The sequence below is a fragment of the Mycteria americana genome, chromosome 5 (assembly GCF_035582795.1).
Source record: "Mycteria americana isolate JAX WOST 10 ecotype Jacksonville Zoo and Gardens chromosome 5, USCA_MyAme_1.0, whole genome shotgun sequence".
NCBI classification, from domain to species: domain Eukaryota; kingdom Metazoa; phylum Chordata; class Aves; order Ciconiiformes; family Ciconiidae; genus Mycteria; species Mycteria americana.
Genome location: NC_134369.1, coordinates 17,964,965 through 17,986,889, shown reverse-complemented (window position 1 = coordinate 17,986,889; position 21,925 = coordinate 17,964,965). Strand labels below are relative to the sequence as shown.

At 36.8% G+C, this 21,925-nt stretch overlaps 1 protein-coding gene across 4 annotated transcripts in view; it reads left to right on the top strand.

The window, feature by feature from the left end:
- KCNQ1 (potassium voltage-gated channel subfamily Q member 1) overlaps positions 1–21,925 on the top strand; it is a 371,056-nt gene that overhangs the window by 111,730 nt on the left and 237,401 nt on the right. For 2 of the 4 annotated variants that reach the window (XM_075502319.1, XM_075502323.1), the window contains exons 9-13: positions 861–983; positions 2,013–2,154; positions 3,461–3,487; positions 5,873–5,938; positions 9,185–9,305. In XM_075502319.1, coding sequence (XP_075358434.1) covers positions 861–983; positions 2,013–2,154; positions 3,461–3,487; positions 5,873–5,938; positions 9,185–9,305 — 479 coding nt within the window. The remainder of the gene's footprint in view (positions 1–860; positions 984–2,012; positions 2,155–3,460; positions 3,488–5,872; positions 5,939–9,184; positions 9,306–21,925) is intronic. The other 2 variants (XM_075502321.1, XM_075502322.1) reach the window with 2 other exon arrangements.

Here is a 21,925-nt window from a genome sequence, read left to right as displayed (position 1 = left end):
TTTACTTTCCAACTGCTGTCTGTTTTCCTCTGCATTCTGCCTTGCTTTGTTTCTTTCATCTAGTGTTTTCTGGCCTTTCCCACTTTAGATTTTGTTTATGTATATGTGTGTCCTTTTTTTCATGTAGTGTGTAAGTGAGGATCTGCCTTTTTAATTTGGAGACTAATTATTAATCAACTCTGATATATTTACACATTTAAGAGAGAATGCAGTAGTGTTTTGTCTCTGGTTGATCTTGTTTCCTAGCTCTGCTTTTCCTCCTTTTTGTCTTAGAACATAGTACTTTAATCATCAGTGGTTGGAAGGAGGGAGGATTGGTTTTGGGTTTTGGCTCCTGGTTAACCATTGATGCTGTTCCCTCATGCCCTCAGTCTTATTTCTTCATATGAATATAGTCCTACTGACCACATCACAATTGCTTTTTTTCTCCTGATAGTACTCTTGTGAGGCAGGGAAGAATGATTTTTGTTTTCTGAGTAGGAGCCTGAAACACAGGATGCAATAGGCAAAATTCTCAAAGTCAGAGAGGGAAACTGGGGCAGAGCAAGAAATTCAACCCCAATCTTTTGAATCCAGTCTAGACTCAGTAAGTCTCTCTCTTACTATTTTTGTTGCTAATGTGAACAAAAGTTGCACTTGAAAAGACTGATCTTCCTTTCTGGTTTGCCCAGTTCAAACTATGTGGTTTCTGCTTAATAAATAAGGATTCTAAACCATGCTGAGTTTGTTTCCAGTGGGAAAATTCAAGAATACTATTAAATAAAGAATGACTAACGTGCTACTTGGAAGTTACTTTGTAGTACAGATAGCTACAAGTCCAGTTGCATTAATTGTTCTGTTGCTTAAAACATTTGTTCTAGACTGCATGGAGGTGCTATGCAGCAGAAAACCCAGACTCTTCTACATGGAAAATATACATTCGAAAACCTGCCAGAAATTATCATTTGCTCTCACCCAGTCCAAAACCGAAGAAATCAGTGATGGTAACAGTAACTAACATTTCCTATATAGTAATTTAACATTTTTAAATTAGATTGAAATTGTTTACTATCTAGAGGCTATTTATTGTGTTTGTTTTACAGATTATTACTTGGTTTCGAAGTTTTATTTTCATTTCAGTTTGAAATTTTCAGTATACAAACATTTTAAACTATTAACCTAATTTGCTTCAATTCCCAAGCTTGACTTTTCCAAACCCATAGATCCATTTTAAAAGAACGATAATGACCTGATTCAGGCACATCAATCAGTAACTTATTGTTGTTGTTTGGAAAACTATAAGCAAAGGAAAAAAAAAGAAAATTACTATTTCCAAAACAATAACTTTGAATTGTTGTGGGTTTTTAAAAAACAAACAAACAAACAAAAACCAAACCAAAACCCAACAAACAATAAAACTGCTGCTTCTCTCAGCTATTGATTTTGTGGCTTTCTAAGCTTCTATGGTGGACATCTTGTGCCTGCATATGGTAGTATTTTCATATCAACTAATTCCATAAGTTAAGAATTACTTTTTTTTTTAAAACAGCAACAAAAAACCTTTGTCAGAATCTTTAGGTTGTGTAATATTCATCCTCTTTGTTGTAAGAGTATTGCACAGTAGTCTCAAGCTGGAAGGAGAGGAGGATGTGCAGAAATCTTCCCTAGTGTCCCAGGTTCATCTGAGTTCAGTAGCAATATATCCATTTGCTTTCTGCTGAAGGTATGATTTATTGCATCCATAAAATGATAAAGATATTCTAGAATAGTTTGATTTTATATAAACTGTTGCAGAGCTAGCAGATTTTTTCCTGCAGGCAAGAGATTTGCTAATGACAATGTGCAGAATTCTAGTGATTAGCCAGTTTTGCTGGGATGGGAAACGCACAGTGTGGCATCATGAAAATGTAATTGGTCAGGCACTCTTTTGACTGGTTATAACTCATTGGGGACTGCATTATTATTGAAGACATTACTGAAGACACAACTAAATGTGCCTTGGTTTGAGTAATTTAATGTATGTGTATTTTTAGGTTAAAAAGAAGAAATTTAAATTAGAAAAGGACAATGGGCCTTCTTCTCCAGATAGGATGTTAACTGTTCCACACATCACTTATGACCACGTGACGGAGGACAGGAAACCTGATTTCAGTTTTGAAGCATATGAACATTCTGGTAAGAAATTTCATTATAAAATGCTAGTAACTGTAATGGCTTCTACTAGTGATTTACACACAAGTCCTCTAATATCGTAGGAGGACAGAACAAGCTCTTGTCATTCTAAAGCAAGAATACTTTGCTTTTGGACTTTGGTTGCTGGCTTGTCTGGATGAGATTCAACCATTCCTTTAATGAGCATGCTCCACTGCAGACAAACTGAGATTATTTGTCATTTCTGCCTGCCAGAAGAGCTACTGTCTCTGAGGCTGGTGCATACATTCCCCAATTCTGCAACTGATTGAAACTACAGGGATTAGCTGTTCACTTTTCCCAAAAAAAGTGAAATTTACCCAAGATGTGTTACTATTGTGCTTGTACCTCAACCAAAAAGGATTGACATGTCTTGGCTGCACTGAACATAGTCTGCTACATGAAACCATCATGTGCTCCTGCCATCTACTCAGTGGAGTAGGCTGTGAATCAAATTTTGAAAGCAGAAGTACTTAAGATAAATGTGGATCCATCTGTATTAACTGTCACTGTACAAAATGGTACAGTATGAGGAAAAAGAAGAAAGGACTTTGATAGTCCTTATAATTAATAGCTTAGTTATAGTTGCTTTAGCTGTAATGAACTTCCAAAATAACTCTGAATTTACAATGTGTTTTTTTTACAAATGTACTTTTATTAGAAGTTTTTAATGTGTATTGCTCAAATTTTGGCAGCAAGAATGAGGTTTAATTTTTAAGGTGTGTTTTATTGATTATAGATACCTTAAGTACTTAGGTTTTTTCTCCTTAAATATTTGGCTGACCTGATTAAATTTAATGACCTTTAAAATAAGATAGCAATGTGGGCTGGCACCAGGCATATTTTAATTCAAGCAGAAAGTCTCACCTTGCATGTACTTTTTTGGTACGCTTCTGTCTTGTCTTGTTCTGTAACATCCATGCTTTTCCACTCTTTCTTGGCCTCTCTTAAGGAATGATTGCAAATTGCATCTGGTGGTAGAAATGACATAGCTGTTAAAGGTGGGCAAGTACTAAGTTTAGTCTGTGTCTCAGGCTTTGAGTACAGATACCTTTCTTCAAAACAATCCAATGAACTATACAAAGGCTTAATTTGTAAAGTCCAACCTTTTATGACTAAGTTTCTCAGCTAATTAAAGGACAATATGATTTGCAGGCAGCCTACTACTGCCACTTCAAAAATCAGCTGCATAGCTTTCAATAAAAGGATTTTCTCCAATTTCTTCTGACACTTATCTTTTTTTCTTTTTTTATCTGTGTTCTGCTCTCTCTAAACTGTTACAAGTATACAGGACAAACAGGAATGTTAAAATTGCTTGGTAAGTTGAGGAAAACAGTTCTATCTGTGGCATGCCAGTTATGACAATGTAATGTTTGCAGTGCTTTTCATGTGTGTCTAGTGCCATATAGTTTCTAAGAAATCTTTTGCAGCTGAGGAGATCTAGACAGACAAAAATGTACATTCTCACACATGTAATCACAATTGCACTCACAGTTTCATTACAAAGAGAAAAGTGAGCACTCATTTATGTACGTAGGTGATCTCTGGGTTTTTTTAATAATTGAGAAAAATTTCTTGTGTATATATAACCAATAGAAAAAGATAATCTACATATAAGTAACGTATAATTCATCCAGTAATTAAGTTATCTGAGCATATAGCTGAGAATTAATTTCTAAACAAATAGATAGGGACGGAAGAAAAATTTCCCAATTTTTCCAATATTGTGCATACTGAAGTACATGCATCTGTTCCTGTAAAAATGCTCTGTAGGTATTTGTGAACAGATGGGGACCCATAAATTAAATAATTTATTTTACTGTTTGTCTGGATTCTGTGATCACTTAAGCAGCCATGTAGTCCTATGATGTTTCTAATGTGCTTGCTTAGGCACTTTAACAATTGAGTGTTCCCCAAAGACTCTAGGATTAGAGCTAGGTCTGGGCAAAAAACCTCTGTGATTTAGTGAAAGTGCTGTGAGCCACCTGTAAGTTATCTGCTCTGCATCCACTAAAAACAATAGAGGCTTATTTTCAGTGATTGCTAGCAAGGATGCTCAGGCTTGGATTAAATTGTCTGAAAATACAAGGTTCAGTTTCTCCTCTGAACCCACGTGGAACACAGGTGAATTAAGGTGGTAAAATAGCAGAAAACAAACTGAATCTCCTTGACTCCCCCTGACCAATCCTTGATTTGCCCATTTTCTGGTTTCCACTTTTCTCCTGTATTCCATGTGGTGCATCTCTGTTGTGGGTGAGCATGGTTGAACAAGCTCAGGAGAGCAGCAAGAGCCATGAAGTCACCGGTTTTACATGAACAAGAAATTACTTAATCTTGGGGAAATATCAGAGGAGCTTTGCCAGCCACCATAGGTTCAGTTTCTATTTCCTAGCCAGGCAGCATGAGCTCAGTGGACCTCAGAGGTTACCTAACACTATTCTCACAGTGACTCAAAGAAATAAAGAGGAGAGAGTGTATTTGTACGTACTGTGAATAAGATTTACCTACACAGAAAACTGAAGCTGCCAAGTCAAAAGCTCAGAAACAAGAAATTAGGAAGTACAAGAATAAAGGATGCTTATTCATCTTTAATTTGGTCCTCAGAACACCTCTAGTCACATATCCATATGCTGTTTTCTCATATTCAGTAAATTTTGGTTCTGTCTTTGGGCTGACCACTTATATTCAAGTCTTCACATTCCTGGATCCCCCATCTGGCTTGCCTGCCAGCATCCTTGTGCAACCAGAGATTTCCACCTCCTTTTTTCCCCTCCTCCTTTCTCCTGGCATCATCAGTTCAACAAAGGCCCAAGAGCCGTGGCTGGAGCATGCCTGGCACTGACAGAACTCTTGCAAAATGAGTTTTTTTCAGATCTTTTTAACTTCAATACATTTATATTTTGAGAGTTTTTCTCTTTGCATAAAAGTAATGCAATGATTCTGAAAAATATCAGTCTGTCCCACTGTGTGTCAACAGACATTTCTTAATGAAATAGTTATTAAAAGGATAATGCTATTCAAAAGAACTAAATATAGCATAAATGTTATGTTTTGCTGAGTCTCTTTCTCATCATTGACTCCTCTTGCTTGCCTGAAACTTTCCCCCAAGAAATTCAGCCTGATGCAGGCACTTGGCTTAAATGGTTGAAGTGGGCAGCTTCAAATGCTTTTTATGGGATGTGTCAGGCAGCTTCAAATGTGGGTGGCAGTACTTGTCTGTCCACCTGACAGCACCAAAATCTGACCAGGAGCTAGCTGCACCACAAAGAGTATGAACCAGAGCAAGAGGGGTCTGACTTGTATGAGGTTGTATGCTTTGGAAACACTTGAGGAAACCCTAAAGTCAGGAAGGAAGGGGCAAACATATAGATTACTTTCCTCAAAATGGGACTGGCATGTAGGGAGGAATATCTTGCAGTAGGTGACACTGTCATGAAGAATGGATTTGAAGAGACAATGATGCCTCCCCTAGTGGTGATTTAATATTCTGCTAACATTTAATGCACACTAGAAGAGTTTCATGCAAACTCTTTTCCACAATATTTTTAGTTTTGTTTTTAAAGATGTCAGGTACAACATACTGTATTTTAGGTATGTCTGCATCTCCTCAGCTCCCTGTCTGGAGCTTTTTTCTTTTTTTTTCTCCCCCCCCACCTTCCCTACTCTCTTTCTTTATTTTATGTGCGTCTTTACTCTGACTCAGATTGTCAGCGCTCCTGGCCATCCTTTTCCGCAGACCAGCAGTCTTCCAGTGCTCCTTCCTCTCCAGGTAAAGCTCATAATATTTCATTGCTCCATCACCTTTGTTAATTACTAAATCTTTGCAATGCTCTGTCTGGAGTTGCCTGCTGTGGGACAGAAAATTATAGTGCTGTTTTTTAAAGAAAGCATAGGCATGTCAGTAGAATTTGGAGTTTGGAAAGTTGTTCAGGTTGTAAACTGCAAATGTTTAAATAAAAAAAAGAAATTTTCTGCAGAACAGATGTTTTCTAAATGCATTAATTAAAACTCAGATTTCCCATGAAAAATGCTTTAAAGTGTTTTAATTTTTTTTTCTGTGCTTGCAAAAGAGGAAGTGTAAAATATTTTCTGTCTTACTAGCCAAATACTCCACTACCAGAAAAGCATCTGCATACACGTCATATTGTATATAAAATTGTTGTGTTGGTAATATAGAAAACCAACAGAAATTTCTTGTTATTGTGTTTATAATCCTCAATTGTGAAACTTCATAAAAACATAGAATGGTTTGGTTTGGAAGGGACCTTTAAAGATCATCTAGTCCAACCCCCTGCAATGAGCAGGGACATCGTCAACTAGATCAGGTTGCTCAGAGCCCCGTCCAGCCTGACCTTGAATGTTTCCAGAAAGTTCAGAATTTCTGTTTTAAAGCAGGGGTTCTCATAGTGTGGGGAGTGTATTTTCTGCCATTTCGAAGTAGTACTTGGCTCAGCATTATCCATTGGATAGTCATGCCTGTTACCATAGTTGCTGCTGCTCCCTATCAAAAGCAGAGAACATAAAGGTTGGGGACCCCTGAATTATAGTAAATATCCCTTGCTACACCTGTTTCCTGGTTCTTTTCACTTGTTATTATCCATTGAAAATGAATTTCTAAAGCTTCCTTTTTTTTTTTCCTTTAGCCTCTGTATTTAGAAATTTGGTGTCTTCTGTTAACATGCGTTTTTTTAACACTGCTTTGTGAGAAAGACTCCTCCAAAGTCAAATGGCTATGAATTTATTTTTATAAATAAAAAAATATGCTGTGGCAGCATATGCTCCCTGGTGCTCTGCTTGAGCCTTGTTTCAAGGCACTTTGTGGCAGGGAAGCTCTCATTAATGCCATGCTCTCTTCTTGGTCCCTCCTTCCTCTCTGTGCAAGTAGATCTATTATGTAGAAGCATGGTAGTGTTTTGGAGTGGTTCCTCCTTAATGTTGGAAGCAACATACATTTAAGAATGAGAGCATAAAGAGTAGAGGGCTGCACTGGTCACCAGAACAGACTGATCTTGGTCATGATTTTCTTAGAAATTTTTAAGATAAAAAGAGGGAGGGAGATACCATGATTGCCTCATATTAATCAGTTCTTCATCTCTGTATTCTCAGATAACAGCACTTTCAAATAGGCTGAGGTACAGTCTTGACTTATTGTTCTTTTTTCATTGTGCTACTCCCCTCCCCTCCCATGAAACTGAAAAGGAATAACTGTGAATGATCCAAGAATAGCCGTTTCTGCAAATCCACGTGTGTACTGTGTGTCTCGTATCTTTCATAAGCACAGTTTAGTGAGTGTTCAGTAAACAGTTTACATGGGTTTACGTTCAGCAGTTTTATCACTTGTGATCAGAAAACTAAAAAGGCTGTGAGTCCTCCTTTCCTAGAAACTGGGAAAGTTTCATTTGTGTCTTGTAGAAATGAAAACAGTGAAAATTAATTTAGTGAAAGCCAAAAGGAGTCTGTTTTAAAGACATTTTTAAAGACATTTATCTGAATTGGAATTATATTGCTTGTTTCACAGCCACTATCTTGGATGATGGCTGCAGCAAAATGATTAAATAACATGATACTAAAACCAAAAATAGGAAGCTAACATTTGCTAAAACTTACTATAGAATTTTCATTCTTAAGTGGTGCAAGTAGCTTTAAGTGCTTCAGGAGAGCAGACTTTCCCATTGTCATTTTGAATGGCCATGTGCCTGATGATATAATAACACTTTCTCTTCTGGTTATTTGTAAAAGTTCAAATCCATTTCTGCCATATGAAGATTTTTACTTACTTGAGTAAAATGGTTGCATTAAAAAAAAAAAAAGTTTCCTGATATCCCCACTTTTATTCTCATTAAGTTCAGCTACATTTAAGTTAGCTATTTCTGCTGTATTCCTTTAGCTTTCACGTTGCATTTTGGCAGGGCATTAATTACTGTTATATTATAAAGTATTTTATTTAATACAGTAGAGGCTTCATAAATTACAACATTACAATTATTTCATTGAATGATCCGGCCAGTTGCACAGATAAAGATTTCTATGGAGGTGCCACAATCTACCTATGATTTCTATAGAATTTTACTTGTTGTTTTTGTTCTCTATAAAATTCATTTACAGTCATGTATAAATACAATAATGGTTTTATTTATATGTAAATTTTGTGGCTTGTCTAACAAATGTTAGGACCATGCTGGAAAAAGCACTTGGGGCTCTTAATATTAGAGTCTGGCAGAATTTAGGAGCCTGAGTTTAAAAATTAAGTCTGTAATACTCTGTGGAATTTCTTGGATGCATGAAAGCATTGGTATACAAGTAACTTTGCCACTAAAAGCTTTCAATATCTGAAGTTTTGTGAAATGGCCTTCCCACTAAGCACCTCATCTTGGATGAACTGAACATCTTGCCACCTGTCTCATGTCTGGGCTCAAAGATGAGGCATTCTTGTGAAGTGTGAGAGGGATTGGGAACGAGTAGACCAGCTCAGACAGTGCATGTCAGGAGCTGACTGCTCACCGTGAAAATGCCGAGGCTCCTTTGTTGATATAGGCCTGGTTTCTTGATCTTGGTCACAGTAATTACACCCCAGAAACTGGTATTGTAAACTAAAACATGAAGTAGAGATTATATTAAAAAGGAACTAATCTTGTCATTGAATTGCACTCCAGCACTGTTGCTGTAGAGCGGTGGTTCACGGTGTGGCTGAGTATTGTACAAGAAGTTTTATAATGCATGAAGCTGTCTGTGACATAGATACTCTACATTATGGTGTATGAAGACTATGAACAAAAAAAGAAGAAAAACATATTAGCTTTAAGTCTTCAGAAAAAGTTGAAATTCTTTGGGTAGAAGAAGAGCTAAAGTTTTACTTTTCATGAACTCTGCAGTATATGTAATTTTTTGGTAGTAACTTTTGTTTTCAATATTCTGTTAAAGTGAACAGTATTTTGGAGATCCAAATGAGTGGTAGACCTTTCTCGAAAAAGCCAAATGCCATTGCTTTAACTGTTATCTGCATGTTTCCTCACAGTGAAAAAAAGCCCGACGTTTTTAGATGTGAATGCAGGACCCTTCATCAGGACCAACAGCTTTGCCGATGAGCTTGACCTGGAGGGTGAGACACTTCTGACCCCAATAACTCACATCTCGCAGTAAGTCAAGACTATTGAATTGTGCATTAGTTGATTTAGACAAGAGAAGCCAATTCAGGTGGGAGGAGCTGAAATATGGAGCTGATAGGGCTATCTCAGATATTTGCGTCAAACTCTTTTTACCTTGAAGTTGGTGTATACTGTTCTGAATGCTAGTAAATCTCCATGTTGACCTAAAGAAAAGTTCACTTGGCTGTAACACAAGGCTTTAGTTTTTAGCTAATGTCTCTGGGCAGCTGGTGGTTGATAGCCTCAAGATTTTCACATGGACACAATGTGTGGGAGTACTTGCCTGTTGAGAATAATATTACTCCCTCTACCACTTTTCAGTGGAATAGCTGTAAAGTGCAAATTTTTAAATACTACTTATATGAAATATCAGCCTTTCCCTTTCAGTAGCACCTTCTCTAACGGTCAAATGATGATCTGCATTGGAAGAAAAGATCTGTTTTGACCATTATTACAGCTTTGTGGTATATAAAAATGATCTGAAATAGGCCTGTGTTTTTTATTTTGATGTTTGTTTCCTTTTAAAAGAAGATTTTCCACATGTCTTTTATGCTAAAATCTTATGTCCAGGTTCTCAGATTAATCTAAAAAATTCATAATTGCACAAGATTTTTATTCAAATGCCTTTAAAAAAAAAAATCTTCTGTCATTGTTTAATTCAAACTCCTGACAAATGGTTATTATTTACCATAGCAGCAACATATACATATATACACATATATTTGTAGGCAGAGGATTTAGGAGACTTGTATTCTGGAAGATTTTTGTAGTGGTACAAGCAGGAGGAGGAAGTCATAAATTTCCTCAAGCCTTAGACAAGAACAACGGAGCAGCAAAACCAGATCTGGAAGTTTCCTTTGCATAGCTTTTTTTAAGCTTTAATTTATCACAACATTGCAAGCTTTCTTTAAGAGAAATAAGCTTTGGTGCTAGGACTTTTCATTATCCTTGTTGGACTTGAGGGAATGATTTAGTTATTTCTCATTGTCACCTTCATTGATAAATTTCAAATAATAAGGTGTTCCATCATTTCTAAGTCCAACTTGTGTAACAGCTGAGAGTTCTTTTTTTTTTTTCCTATGAACTACTTGGGGACACTGTAGGGTAATAGGTAATGTGTATCAGCTGAAGAACCTTACCGAATTAACACCCCAGTCTTTTAGTAACTTATATATTTCTCTTTTACTTCCTTAATTTTTGCTTGTAACCTTTGTTGAAATCTCCCTAGATTACTCTAGGTCATGAGTGATGGGATGGTACAAAACATGTCCCCATATATGGCTTGAATTGAGTCTCTGCTAGGGTGGAAAAAAATGGAAGTCATTGTTTCTTTTAAGACTTTGGTTTTAGATTCAAAACTGAATAAATTGGATTAAATGCAAAACTGCATAAAATATTAATTGAAATGTGTCTCTTTGAAGCATGGGTGCCCAAATCTTGTAGACCCTGAGAACTGTTCACTTCAAAGTGCATTTACAGTTTATTAAAAGGCCTGAAACAATGCCAGATCAGCGTATAGATAGAAGGGTTTGGCAAAAAGTTAGTGAAAACCCTGTGTTTTGTAATGTCAGTTGGAGTATTGGCATTCAGGTAACAGATACTCCCAAATATTTTGAAATGAAAAATATTCTAATGTCTGTTTTACTGTTGGGTTGTGCATTCTGCTTGCATTTGAGACGGTTGAAAAGCAAACTGCTGTGCTGCATTTCACTGGGTACCTGTGTTGCTGGATGCTGAAGACAGTCAATTTCCATGAATTATTTAGACAAATGCTTCTTTTTCATTCTGCATTTCAAAGTCCTAGGGAACAAATATTTATGATCTGGTAACACATGTTAGTAGGACCTGCATGTTAGACGTGGGCATAGAATTAAGGATCAAATTTAGAATCGTGCAATAGATATATCTCATATCTCTGTGTGCAAAGCCACATACTGATTTTCTGTATAATAAAAGTGGTTAGTCATTTCAGATCTGTGTCTGTATGTGTTTTTAATTCAGGCTTGAAAGTTATGCTGTGCCTGAGAGAATCTAGGACGAATTATTTTGATGTCCCCAGTTGTGAAGCATTTTATTTTCTTAACGCCATCATATGATCGCTCCAGATTTGTTGATAAGGAAATAAGCAACCATATGCAAGTCTAAACCCAAGTACTTAACAAAAATACAGCACCAGCTATGAAAACAAATTACTATGGAAAAGTCAAATTCAGTGCAAATATCTCTAGTTTCAGGTCTTAAAAGCAATTCATGTTCTATCAGAGGAACAAAAGCATGAAGACAGTCTCAGCAGTGGAAGCATAATATAAAACGCTTGATCTAAGGATGCTTGGATTTGGTATTCATAGAACTATTTCCTGGTCAATTATATATTTATTGCAACATATGAATTAGCTTATCCATAAACCACAGAAAGGTGACTCCAGAATAAACATTAATTTTTGAAAGTCAGAAATACATGAGTAAATATTACATAGTTAATTGGAGACGTGCAACTGGAAGGTGACTTTTAGGTGACGGTATGAAAAATATTTCCTTTTGACAGGTAGTGTAAATCTGGCAAAAGTGTGGGGTACCTACTGTGTTACTGACAGGCAAACACTTGGCATTGTTGTGGCTTAAAAAAAGAATGAGGCTAAGTTCGTTTCCTCACTTGCATTAGGTTATGGAAAGAAAATGCCATCTTTCAGCCCTTATGACAAAGGGCTTTAGGCTTCTAGGCCTAAAGTCCCCTTTAAATTGAATTTCAGTGCCTGGCTTGTTTATGCAAAAATTATTCTCTTTTTGTAAATGTAGGTGCATATTCTCACTGCATTTAATAGGACTGGTTTTGTGTCTAATAATAAAAATGCAGGTGTGGGGTTTTTTGCAGGACATACTTCTGGCTGTATTTTAAATCTGTTTTGAAATAAATATTGTAGTAAATGTAGCCCTATTTCTGTGGAATTAGAAATGGGAAATCTTTCCTGTGGAAACATTACTGTACCAGTTAATCATTTGTCACTACCACTTTGAGGAAACAAAAATAATAATAGAAGCACTTTGAGACCTGATGTTCAAACAGGAAAGTGATTAAAATGTCATAGAAAAAACAGATTTGCAGCAGATGCATGCAGAAATATAGAATAAGATAGAGTGACTTGGAAGATAGAGTGCATGGAAGAGTGACTGCACTTTTCCTTCTACGTGAGAAGTCTTATAAGCAGAAGTTGCAGATTCAAGCAGAGCAATCTGTGTAATTAGCTATTGTGGATCTCACCTATAAAATGAACTGTAACAGTTTGAAGAATGCAGTACATAGTGTGTTGTTTGAGATAAGACTTGGATCTTCAATGGTTTGTTTAATGATTGTTGTGGTCTGTTCTGCTGTAAAAGTGAAATAGGAAACTAGACTGTAGCAATACCACACCTCCCCTTTGGACTTCTCGCTGTTTTCTTTCTCTCTAATCAGTGCGTTCCCGTATTGTCTCCTGTTTCCTCTTTCACTTCTTTGGGTCTTTTGTTCTATTTGCATTTTAAAGCAGTGGAAAATCGATGCTACTTGTAGCTGAACCAGGAGGTTCACCACCAGGAGGTTGTTGCCCTGTGTTCCTATAACTGTTTAATTTCAGCACCTTTTTTAACTTTACATTTGTCATTAGCTGAAGTAACAAAAGAAATTAACCAAGCTTCTAAGCATACAAATGGGAGGGAGAGGAAGAAGTGGGTAGAACTGAGCTGAAAAAGGGAGAGAAGAAAATAATGAACTCCTCTTGATCTAATATATCTTCATAGAAGTATTTCTCACCTCTTTAAAGAAGTTTAAAAAGAGCTCTGCATTCTCCGTGAATCTTTTGGAAATGCTACTGAATCAAAAATAAGTTCACGTCTGTTATTTCTATAGTTTCCCATTCTCGGGGTTCAGCAGCTCATTACAGTGGTTTGTTTAATCAGTTCTGATGTATAAATGTTTGGTATTTCTTTCTGCTTCTTAATAAGAGTAATTTTTTAGGGAACTAGTATATCTAAATGTATTGTAAGTTTACTGCAGAAATTGAAACATAAATCAAAGGTCATCTCTGGATACTGTATTTAAACTCTCTCTTTATATATGTGTAAAGTAGCTCAATTTTTCACGAAGTTTAAAGAAACTGGGGAGACCCCTTGAACAACTCATACCTAGTTCTATCACTTTGAGTATCATACCAAACAAGTACTCGCTGTCATAAGACTGTGTAAACCAATATACTCTCTAACTATGCAAATTGCTGGCAAAATTCTTGATCTTTAAATTGTGAGTATGGTATTACTTCATATACATCTTTCTCTCTAATTTTTTGGAAAGAATTACTGTGGATCCAGCTGACTTCAGGGAATATATTTCTTGCTGAAAGCAGTTGCTAACATTGCACATTTGTGATCCTGTTATTGTCTATATGGTCAAAATAACAATAATTCTTGATGTTTTAATGACTCTTCCCCCCATGTTTCATGTATCTTTCTATTGGGTTGATGAAAATACATTTCATTAGTTAAGGATTTGGTTTGTCAGTATACATATAAAATAATTTTTCAATGGAGTCTTTCTTGCAATGGCGTACTACTGTGATCTTAGATTTAATACATAGGCTTACACTAAAATAAAGCACTAGATTAAAAACAAAAAGCACTTTCTTTTTCTCAAGTGTATTTCCATCCTGAAAAAATTCTGTGTTGTGACATCAGCTTTATTTTCTCTACTATCTTTGTCAGCGTCTCAGGTGTGGTAGAGCACCTTTTGGGCATTGTATTAAGAGTAAATGGGAGGCTCCAATGGTGGAGGTGTTTTTAAAAATAAACCTTTCTTTATTAAACAGCATGATAGATGGAATAACTAAGCAAACAAATTTAGTGCTTTTTAATAATTTCCAGATAAGACGAAATGATAACAGATGGATCTTTCTGAATGATTGAAATGAATGTTTTTGAACACTTTGAAATATAATTGAAATACAGTGTGCTGGTAAACACAGAGTGCAGTGTCCATGGTGCTGCAGTTACCACTGGCTTTTCTTGGAAATATTATTTTCTTTCTTTTTTCTTTAAGATTTTTATTAAGAGTTCTATGTTTTAATTACTAGCATATAATCTGTTGGCATGGGATACAACCACATTGCCTAGAACAAACAGCACTGAATGTGTTTTATAACTATCTCTTTTCTGTTGGATTATCAGTGAGTGGAATCCCTGTTTGCTTTGATTTACTAGCTCATATTGTAAAAGATTCCTGCTTTTATCTTCCTCTTCTACACCAAAATGACCCTCTGAAGTCTGGGCAAATATTTCTTTTTCACTCTCGAGTGGCCAGATGTAACAACTGACTTCTGCTGTCACAAGAATTCTCTCTGAAACACTGCTAACAATATTTAAGCCATGATTTGCATGGGGTCCGTTTTATCATTAATGACAGGGCATGTTAGAAGAATAGCAGTGATAGCAACTGTATGTAAGAACGTGCTTGAGTTAAGACCAGAGCTTAATGTTCAAACATCGCTGGTTACTGTTATGTGCTGTTATTCCAGTCATTTATTTAACTGGCAACAAGAAAGTCTTCAGTACTTGCTGTACGCTGGGCAGCATCCCTTTTTTGTTTGGCACATTTCAGTATGTCGTCAAACTCCCTTAGGTATGCTGCTTACAACCTCTGCTGATTTAATAGTTTGCTAAAAAGGGGGAGGACTGTTTCCCTGAGTTATTCCCTTTGGTGTGGAAAGGCATCATTATGTCCTGTGCTTTCGTTATAAATTGACCATAAACTTGGCCATAAAAATTGACCTTAGAACTCTGGATGTATCAGGAATCTGATTTTTCTCATCTATTCAGCTGCTTTGAGCCACTTGAGGATATGAAGTGTCCCTAACGCTGGTTTAACAAGCAATCAGGAAAGCTCCTTTTTCAGAAGGAAACTCCAGAATGGTGGTAAATGAGACACTATAGTGATTTCAGTGTCATCATCCCATTCTGGTTTCTCGTTGCAGGTTGCATGGGAGGGGAAAAGAGCTGTGGCAATCCAATCCTAAATATGGCTAATCCCTTAAGTAAGCAATGATCAGCATGGTATAGTCAACAAAAAGGACTCAAAGCATCTCTGATTTAAGTTAAGAAATTACTAGTTTGCTAGGTAGTCCCAGTTTTAGGGGGCTGCAAAGCTTGTCTGCAGCTCAAGAGCTAGGTGGTTGTAGTAGAGCAGGACATAAGCAAACTTGTCTCTTACAAGGTTGAAAGGCAAATGGGTATTTTAGTATGTTCGTCATACTTTATAAGAACTTTATTTCTGGTTTATGACTACTGATACCAGCTAGAAGCACTGCCAAAGTAGCTATGGCATTCCCACTGTAGCAATGAGCTAATAGTACCCGTGTCATGCATTTTCATGTGGAGCTGCCCTGATTGTAAAATCTTCCCTGCACCTGAAGAGTACTGTAGCCACTGCTGTGCTGACACGAACGTGGTACCTTGTTTCCAGGTGCTTTTGCATCTTTCTGTCTGTATATATTTAATCTGTCATCCTCCTACGCCTAGATTGGAGCCCTTTGAGTTGGGGACTGTTGTTGTTCTGTGTTTGTATAACATCTAATATGTGGGATCCCAGCACATGAACAGTTTCTGTGTTCTGCATCTGATGTCTGCTATAGGGTTGGCTAAAGTTGACTGATTGTGTCTTTCATGATACAGACATTTAGTTATAATCTTTGTTTTTATAGATGGATTACCTGAGATGCGCTGAGAACTTGGGTAGATCTTCACGGTGTCTTATTTCACCCTCAACAGTGTAGCAACTGAGCTGCTTCCGACAGCCCAATAAGTAATGTGGCTAACATCTGTCGCATGTGGTTACTTGTTTCTTTTATCTTTAGGGAGAAGTTCTTGTGTACTATGGTGGGTGGTTGCTTTTTTCATAGATTAGATAGTGTGTAGTTTACATCTATAGATCTGAAGACCAGAAGGGATAATTAGATCATCTCCTTTGATCTTGTAAAAGACAGGCTATAGTGCCCCATTGAGTTGAATGCAGCATTGCTGTGCTGTGTTCTTAATGTTAGCAAAAATACAATACAAGAATTGTATTTCACAAGCTTAGAGAGTGAACAGGTGAAAAATTCAGGCAGGAACCTAGAGTTTGCAATTTCATCTCTCCTTTTATTTAATTTTAACTTCCCATCTATTTATTTATTGGAGATGGAAGTGCTATCATATACTGGTGCTGCTATTTGCCAGAAGGTAGTACTGGACAAATATGTTCTGTGTTAGAGGTTACAAGCCTTTATGAAATAATATTCTCATGATCTTTTCTCCCTTACTACAAATTATCACTGATGTACAGCGTAAAATTACTGTTTGGCTATTTTATGTTACAGACATAGTATAAAAGTAATGTGTTGACTTTTCCTAGTGTACAAACCGTCTAGGCAGAAGCTAAGATAGCTTAGCTATTTCTTTTGTGTTGCAGATGAATGTTGCATTCCTTGGTCTCCAAGTGCTGGTTTACATCTTGATTGATGTTAAGTAATTAAACCAGACTCCAGCTGCTTAGTGATTCAGAAGTACAGGGTTCCTATGCTGTAAAAACAACAAGCAACTCCCCACTTACTAACTTTTATCATTGTTTAGTTTGGGTACCATGAATAATAAGTGCAAAAAAAATTTTTTTTTGGGGGGGGGGGGGGGGAGACAATAAAAATGTCCCACTTTTATCTAGCATTTTAAAAAGTTAAATTTATGATCATCTTGAGTTAACTCCAGAACTAAAAATTCAAAGCATAAATAAACATTTTTTTTCTGTTATGAAGCTGGAGGATGGCTTTACTTTTTGTTTAGATGTGGTGGATACACCAGAAGAAGTTAAAAACTTGAGTAGTTTATAATGTGCGCGCTTCTCTTGCTGGGAGTTATTTTATCCAATAAACGGGATAGAAATTTTGTTCAATGGTTTATTAATTATATGACAAATAATAGTTTTCTACTAATGTGGTAACAAAATATTCATTATGAAGTTGTAAAATTTTCTTTTAAATAGCAGTTAAATTAGCATACTTCAAAATCTACAGGCAGCATTATGACCGCACATGCTGCATATATTCTATACTAAATCAGTGTAGCAAACATACCTGTGATTTGGCATCACAGCTTTCCAGCAGGAGTCAATCTGATATCAGTACAAGGTTGTAGGAATACCTGTAAAGATCGATATGTGCCAACCAAGAGACATAGTTGACCACTGAGATCTATTCCGTGTGCAGGTACAAACTAGTAAATGAGCATTTTTAGCAAAATTATAATTCTAACATTGGTCAAAATGTTAGCATTTGTAAACATTTTTTTTTCATTAGTGAAATGATGGCTGTGGATGTGAGTGTAGTTACAGATACCTGTGTCTGTGTTTGGGGCAGACAGAGCTGGAAACTAACACAATGTAACAAGCAAATAGTTTGTCTAATGTATTTTTGACCTAATCATCTAATTCCAGGCTCAACTATCAAATCCAGGCGTGGAACATTATGGTATTAAAATCCAATAGCACGTGTGACCCAAGGCACCTTTGTATTTTAGTACTTGGATAACATTTAATTTCTAATAAAGTCTTGTGAGAGCATCTTTTGTAGTAAAGTGCATTACGCTGGAAAAATGGAAATCAACAGCTGGTTTAAATATTGTTGAATAGTGCTACAGGGCAGCAATGCTGAAGGAAAATACCTTTTTGTAACAGTATTAATGCACAGGGAACAATTCCAAAAGGTGTAAATGGGTTAGTTTACCTGCTGTAATACTATAATTGTTCAGGAAATTGCATGCTGTACATTCTGTGGGTAACAGTGATCTGAAAATTGCTCGAACGTATTATCAATACCAGTTGATTTTTTTCCTGTTAACTTCATTCCATGGGAGGTCATGGGAGGTCATGGAGCTATTGACTGAAATTTACTTTCTTGATGTGACTGCAAGGACTGAAAATAGGTGTGATTTCACTCAGTGTCTCAGGGACTTTCTGTCATTCCCATGTGTAGAACTGTATGTTTTGTTTTACTCGCTGCAGGAAGTTAAACTAGGAAAAGCTAAAGCATTTTCTTTGTGTTGCAGACAAATTAGCTTAAATACCTTACAGTAGTTGTCAGCCTGTTAGCAAACTAAAGCTAAGCACCTGATCTGTTGCTCATGGTTGTGTTTTGGTCTGTGTTTTTCTCAGGTTCCTGTATCACACCCATTTCTGTGGTTACTGAGTGCCTCTAGGGATAAAAGTAAATATAGAAGCTAGTCATCACTGTGTCCGGTTATTCCTCTATGCCTGTGTTTCCCAAGGAAAACCAATGTGTTTATGTTCATGTTTTTCCCTTTTCTCCACATGTAAAATGCATAAATATAATGTCAAAAGGGAAATGGATCAGAAAGTGGTAACTGTTGTTGGCAGTCTGTCTTCATGTCCTTTTGGTCAGGGGCCTCCCCACAACCAAGTCCCAAATGTGCAGCCTGTGCAGCCAAATGTCATTGGTACAGAATTGTCACTGTTCCTGAAAAGGGGAATTACTGGGAGTGGTGGGCATCCCTGGGGCTTGATCTTTTAGGAATTTTGGGCCCGCATTAACGAGAGCCTTGAAAATAAAGGCAGGGGATGTTCAGTGTGACACAATGTCCTGCAGAGAGCCGATGAAGTGAGCAGAGCACAGCAAAAACATAACACTTGTTATGTGATTCTTGGTTTATGAGAGGTTGTCATGCTGCATTTTGTAGGTGCAGTGTTTTCTTGAGGGATGGCACTTTCAGGCAGGCTACATCCATAATACAGGCTGTGTATGAATGGAAAATACCAGGGGATGCCAAAAATGTTTTGTGGTCACTACAAAAGTTTAGTTTACATGCAGGAATATGAAGGGCAATGAACAGAGAGTTGTATCTGGTGAGAACTCACGTTTAGAAATTACTTGTTTGTCTACATCTGACAGTAAGTTCACTTTGAAACCTTTAACATACAGACAATGAAACTTATTTGAATTATCCCCATGATTATGGTGTTTTTTTCCTGTAGTGCAGCTATTACTCTGGAAAGCAGTTTGAACCTTTAGCTTTTTATTTTTTTAAATCAATACCTACTTAGACACTGGCTAGAATTTGAGAACAGATCATAGACACCAAAGTCATACCAGTGCTGCTGAAAATTTGACCCCCATATGTACAGGACCTGATTATTTTTTTTTTTTAATAAAAGCAAACAAAAAATTGTGAACAAACAGTGCTTTTTTAAGGGTATTATTTTATTATAGAAATAAGTCTAGTATTTAAAAATTATTTCCTCATTTTTATTTGATGAGAGAACCCCAAAATATCACAACTAATATAGTGTTAAGAAAAGTACTAATTGAGTTCCAGGGCAACCAGTTTATACTCATGTTTGCCATACAGGCTTTCTCCATGCAAGTTAGCCTCTGTTCAATGACTGCTGAGCCCTACCTTGCTTGTTTAAAAAGCATTTTGCAGTAAGAGTGGGATCCAGAAGTGCTCAAACTGAGCATAACTCTTCTCAAGTCGTAGGTTTGGTATGGTGGACTTCACAGGTGTTAGGCAGTGGTGAATGGTTTGAAAATCCTCACAATCCATTATTTTAAAGTTGATTTTAACACAAAATGGAAGCTTGTCTTGAGCTGTCCCACAGATGGTGGGACATGCAGGACAGCACCAGAGCAGTGCAGGATGTCAGTTTTCCTTTTGTTAGTGACATGAGCTGGCAGCAGTGCTTAGCTGACCACAGTTGGGGTTGAAAAACCAAAGAAACAAGCTTTGTGTGAAGCATTTGTTATTCACCTAGGTCTGCAAGTCAGGGGTCAAATTCCCTCCATTGTTGAATGTGAAGTGTTCAAGAGCTTTGTGTTGGGAGCATAGGGAGGTTGCAGAGGTGAAATGCATCCTTTTCTTCTCCCATCCTACCTAAAGTCTAGGATGCTGAGCTGCCACATGTGTATGCTTTCATTGTATTGGTTTCCAGAAACCCCACTCTGGATTGAGAGTCCTGCTGTGGTTGGCAGTATGCATAAAACAACAAAAACGAGTCCTGTCTGGAGATGTTATGCTGTACCTGTTCCTCCTGAAAAGGAACTGAGACAGAAAGCTTGGCTTGAAAGCACTACTCTATCTTAGCACAGTATTGAGGAAAACTTGGCAAACTGGGATTAATAGACTGTATCATGGGCTGTTGTTCTCCTGTACTCATCTGTCCTTAGAAAAAACACACTCTGATATTGAGAAATTCTGGTTCAGCAGCACAAACGTTAATTTCTCCTCTTTCTTCTTTCCACCCTATACTCTCAGCTGTTTTTCAAACTGTGCAACATTTAATGATCCTTGTTATTACCTATTCCATAGAATAAGTAATGCAGGGGAAATAGGAAGTCAGGTGCATAATTAAACAGATGTTATAAAACTTCATCTATGTTCTAGCTGTAATAAATACACTAAAAAGTTGAAATGCCAGTCATTATTATTCTTGTTGTTTAATTACTTAGTACCTCAAAATGTTTAGGCTTTGTGAGAAATGTCTTTATTTAGAAGGAAAGGTAAAGATTTGCATATGTGCTTTGTCCTAGAGGATCTGCACTGTGCTTGCTGGTGTATATGCAGCCTATGCTGCGACCTGTGCACATGGAAAGTACTATACAAGAAATAGCTGTGTTTGAGTCCTAAAATGGCTGCTGGGATAATAAATAATGGAGGGATGCAACGACCGTGTATTTGTTCTTTAGTGAATTTAGTAAGTGCTCCCAGTCCATCTGCTTTTTATTTTGGAAACCTAATCCAGTCCTGTCTATGTAAAATTTTCAGATACTAATTTGGAATGCATTCTTATCCACACCCTTTGTTACACTCTAGAGTCTTGATCTTTTATATCTTGGTGGTTTTTTGTTTGTTTGGGGGTTTTTTTGTTGGTTTTTTTTTTTTTAAAAAAGGCTATTTGCAGTCTTCCTCTTTTTTTTTTTTTTTTTTGGCCACCCACATGGGGGCACCTGCCAGGTCTTCAGGCGTACTTCCTTTACTCTGCAGGATTCTGAGGTTTTCTGTAAGTGTGTGTGCTGTGTCTCATCCATTCATCATTATTACATCTTAATGTAGGTCTCAGGTTTGCTAAATTATGTTAAATCACTTCCATATTGAAACACATGAATAATTTTAAATCACTGTGTGCTGCAAACAGCAGGTTCAGATTATTAGAGCTCTTAATTGTTTCTGTCTTTTTGTCTGAAGGCTTTTGGTCTTTTACTGTAAATTATGAACTGGCAAATAATGTATACTGTAGGCCTTGCAGCATTACCACCAATGGCATGTTTGAGATATGGTACAGCTAGGAACTCTCTTTTTCTGCGGGAAGTACAGTTTAAAGGTATGAACTTCTCAAAAAGCAGTTCAATATAAATCATACCTAATGGAGTTGTAGTCATTATAGTTTCCAGATACCCTGAGAGAAGAATGAATTAGAAATATTTGGATGGCAGGAGTCTGTCACTTGTTAAAGACAGATTTTTATGCATGCAAGGTGTCCCTGTGTCAAAAAGAACTGAAAGAGTGGGAAAAAAAAAGGTAAGAAAGGGAGGAAAGGATAAAAGTAAGCC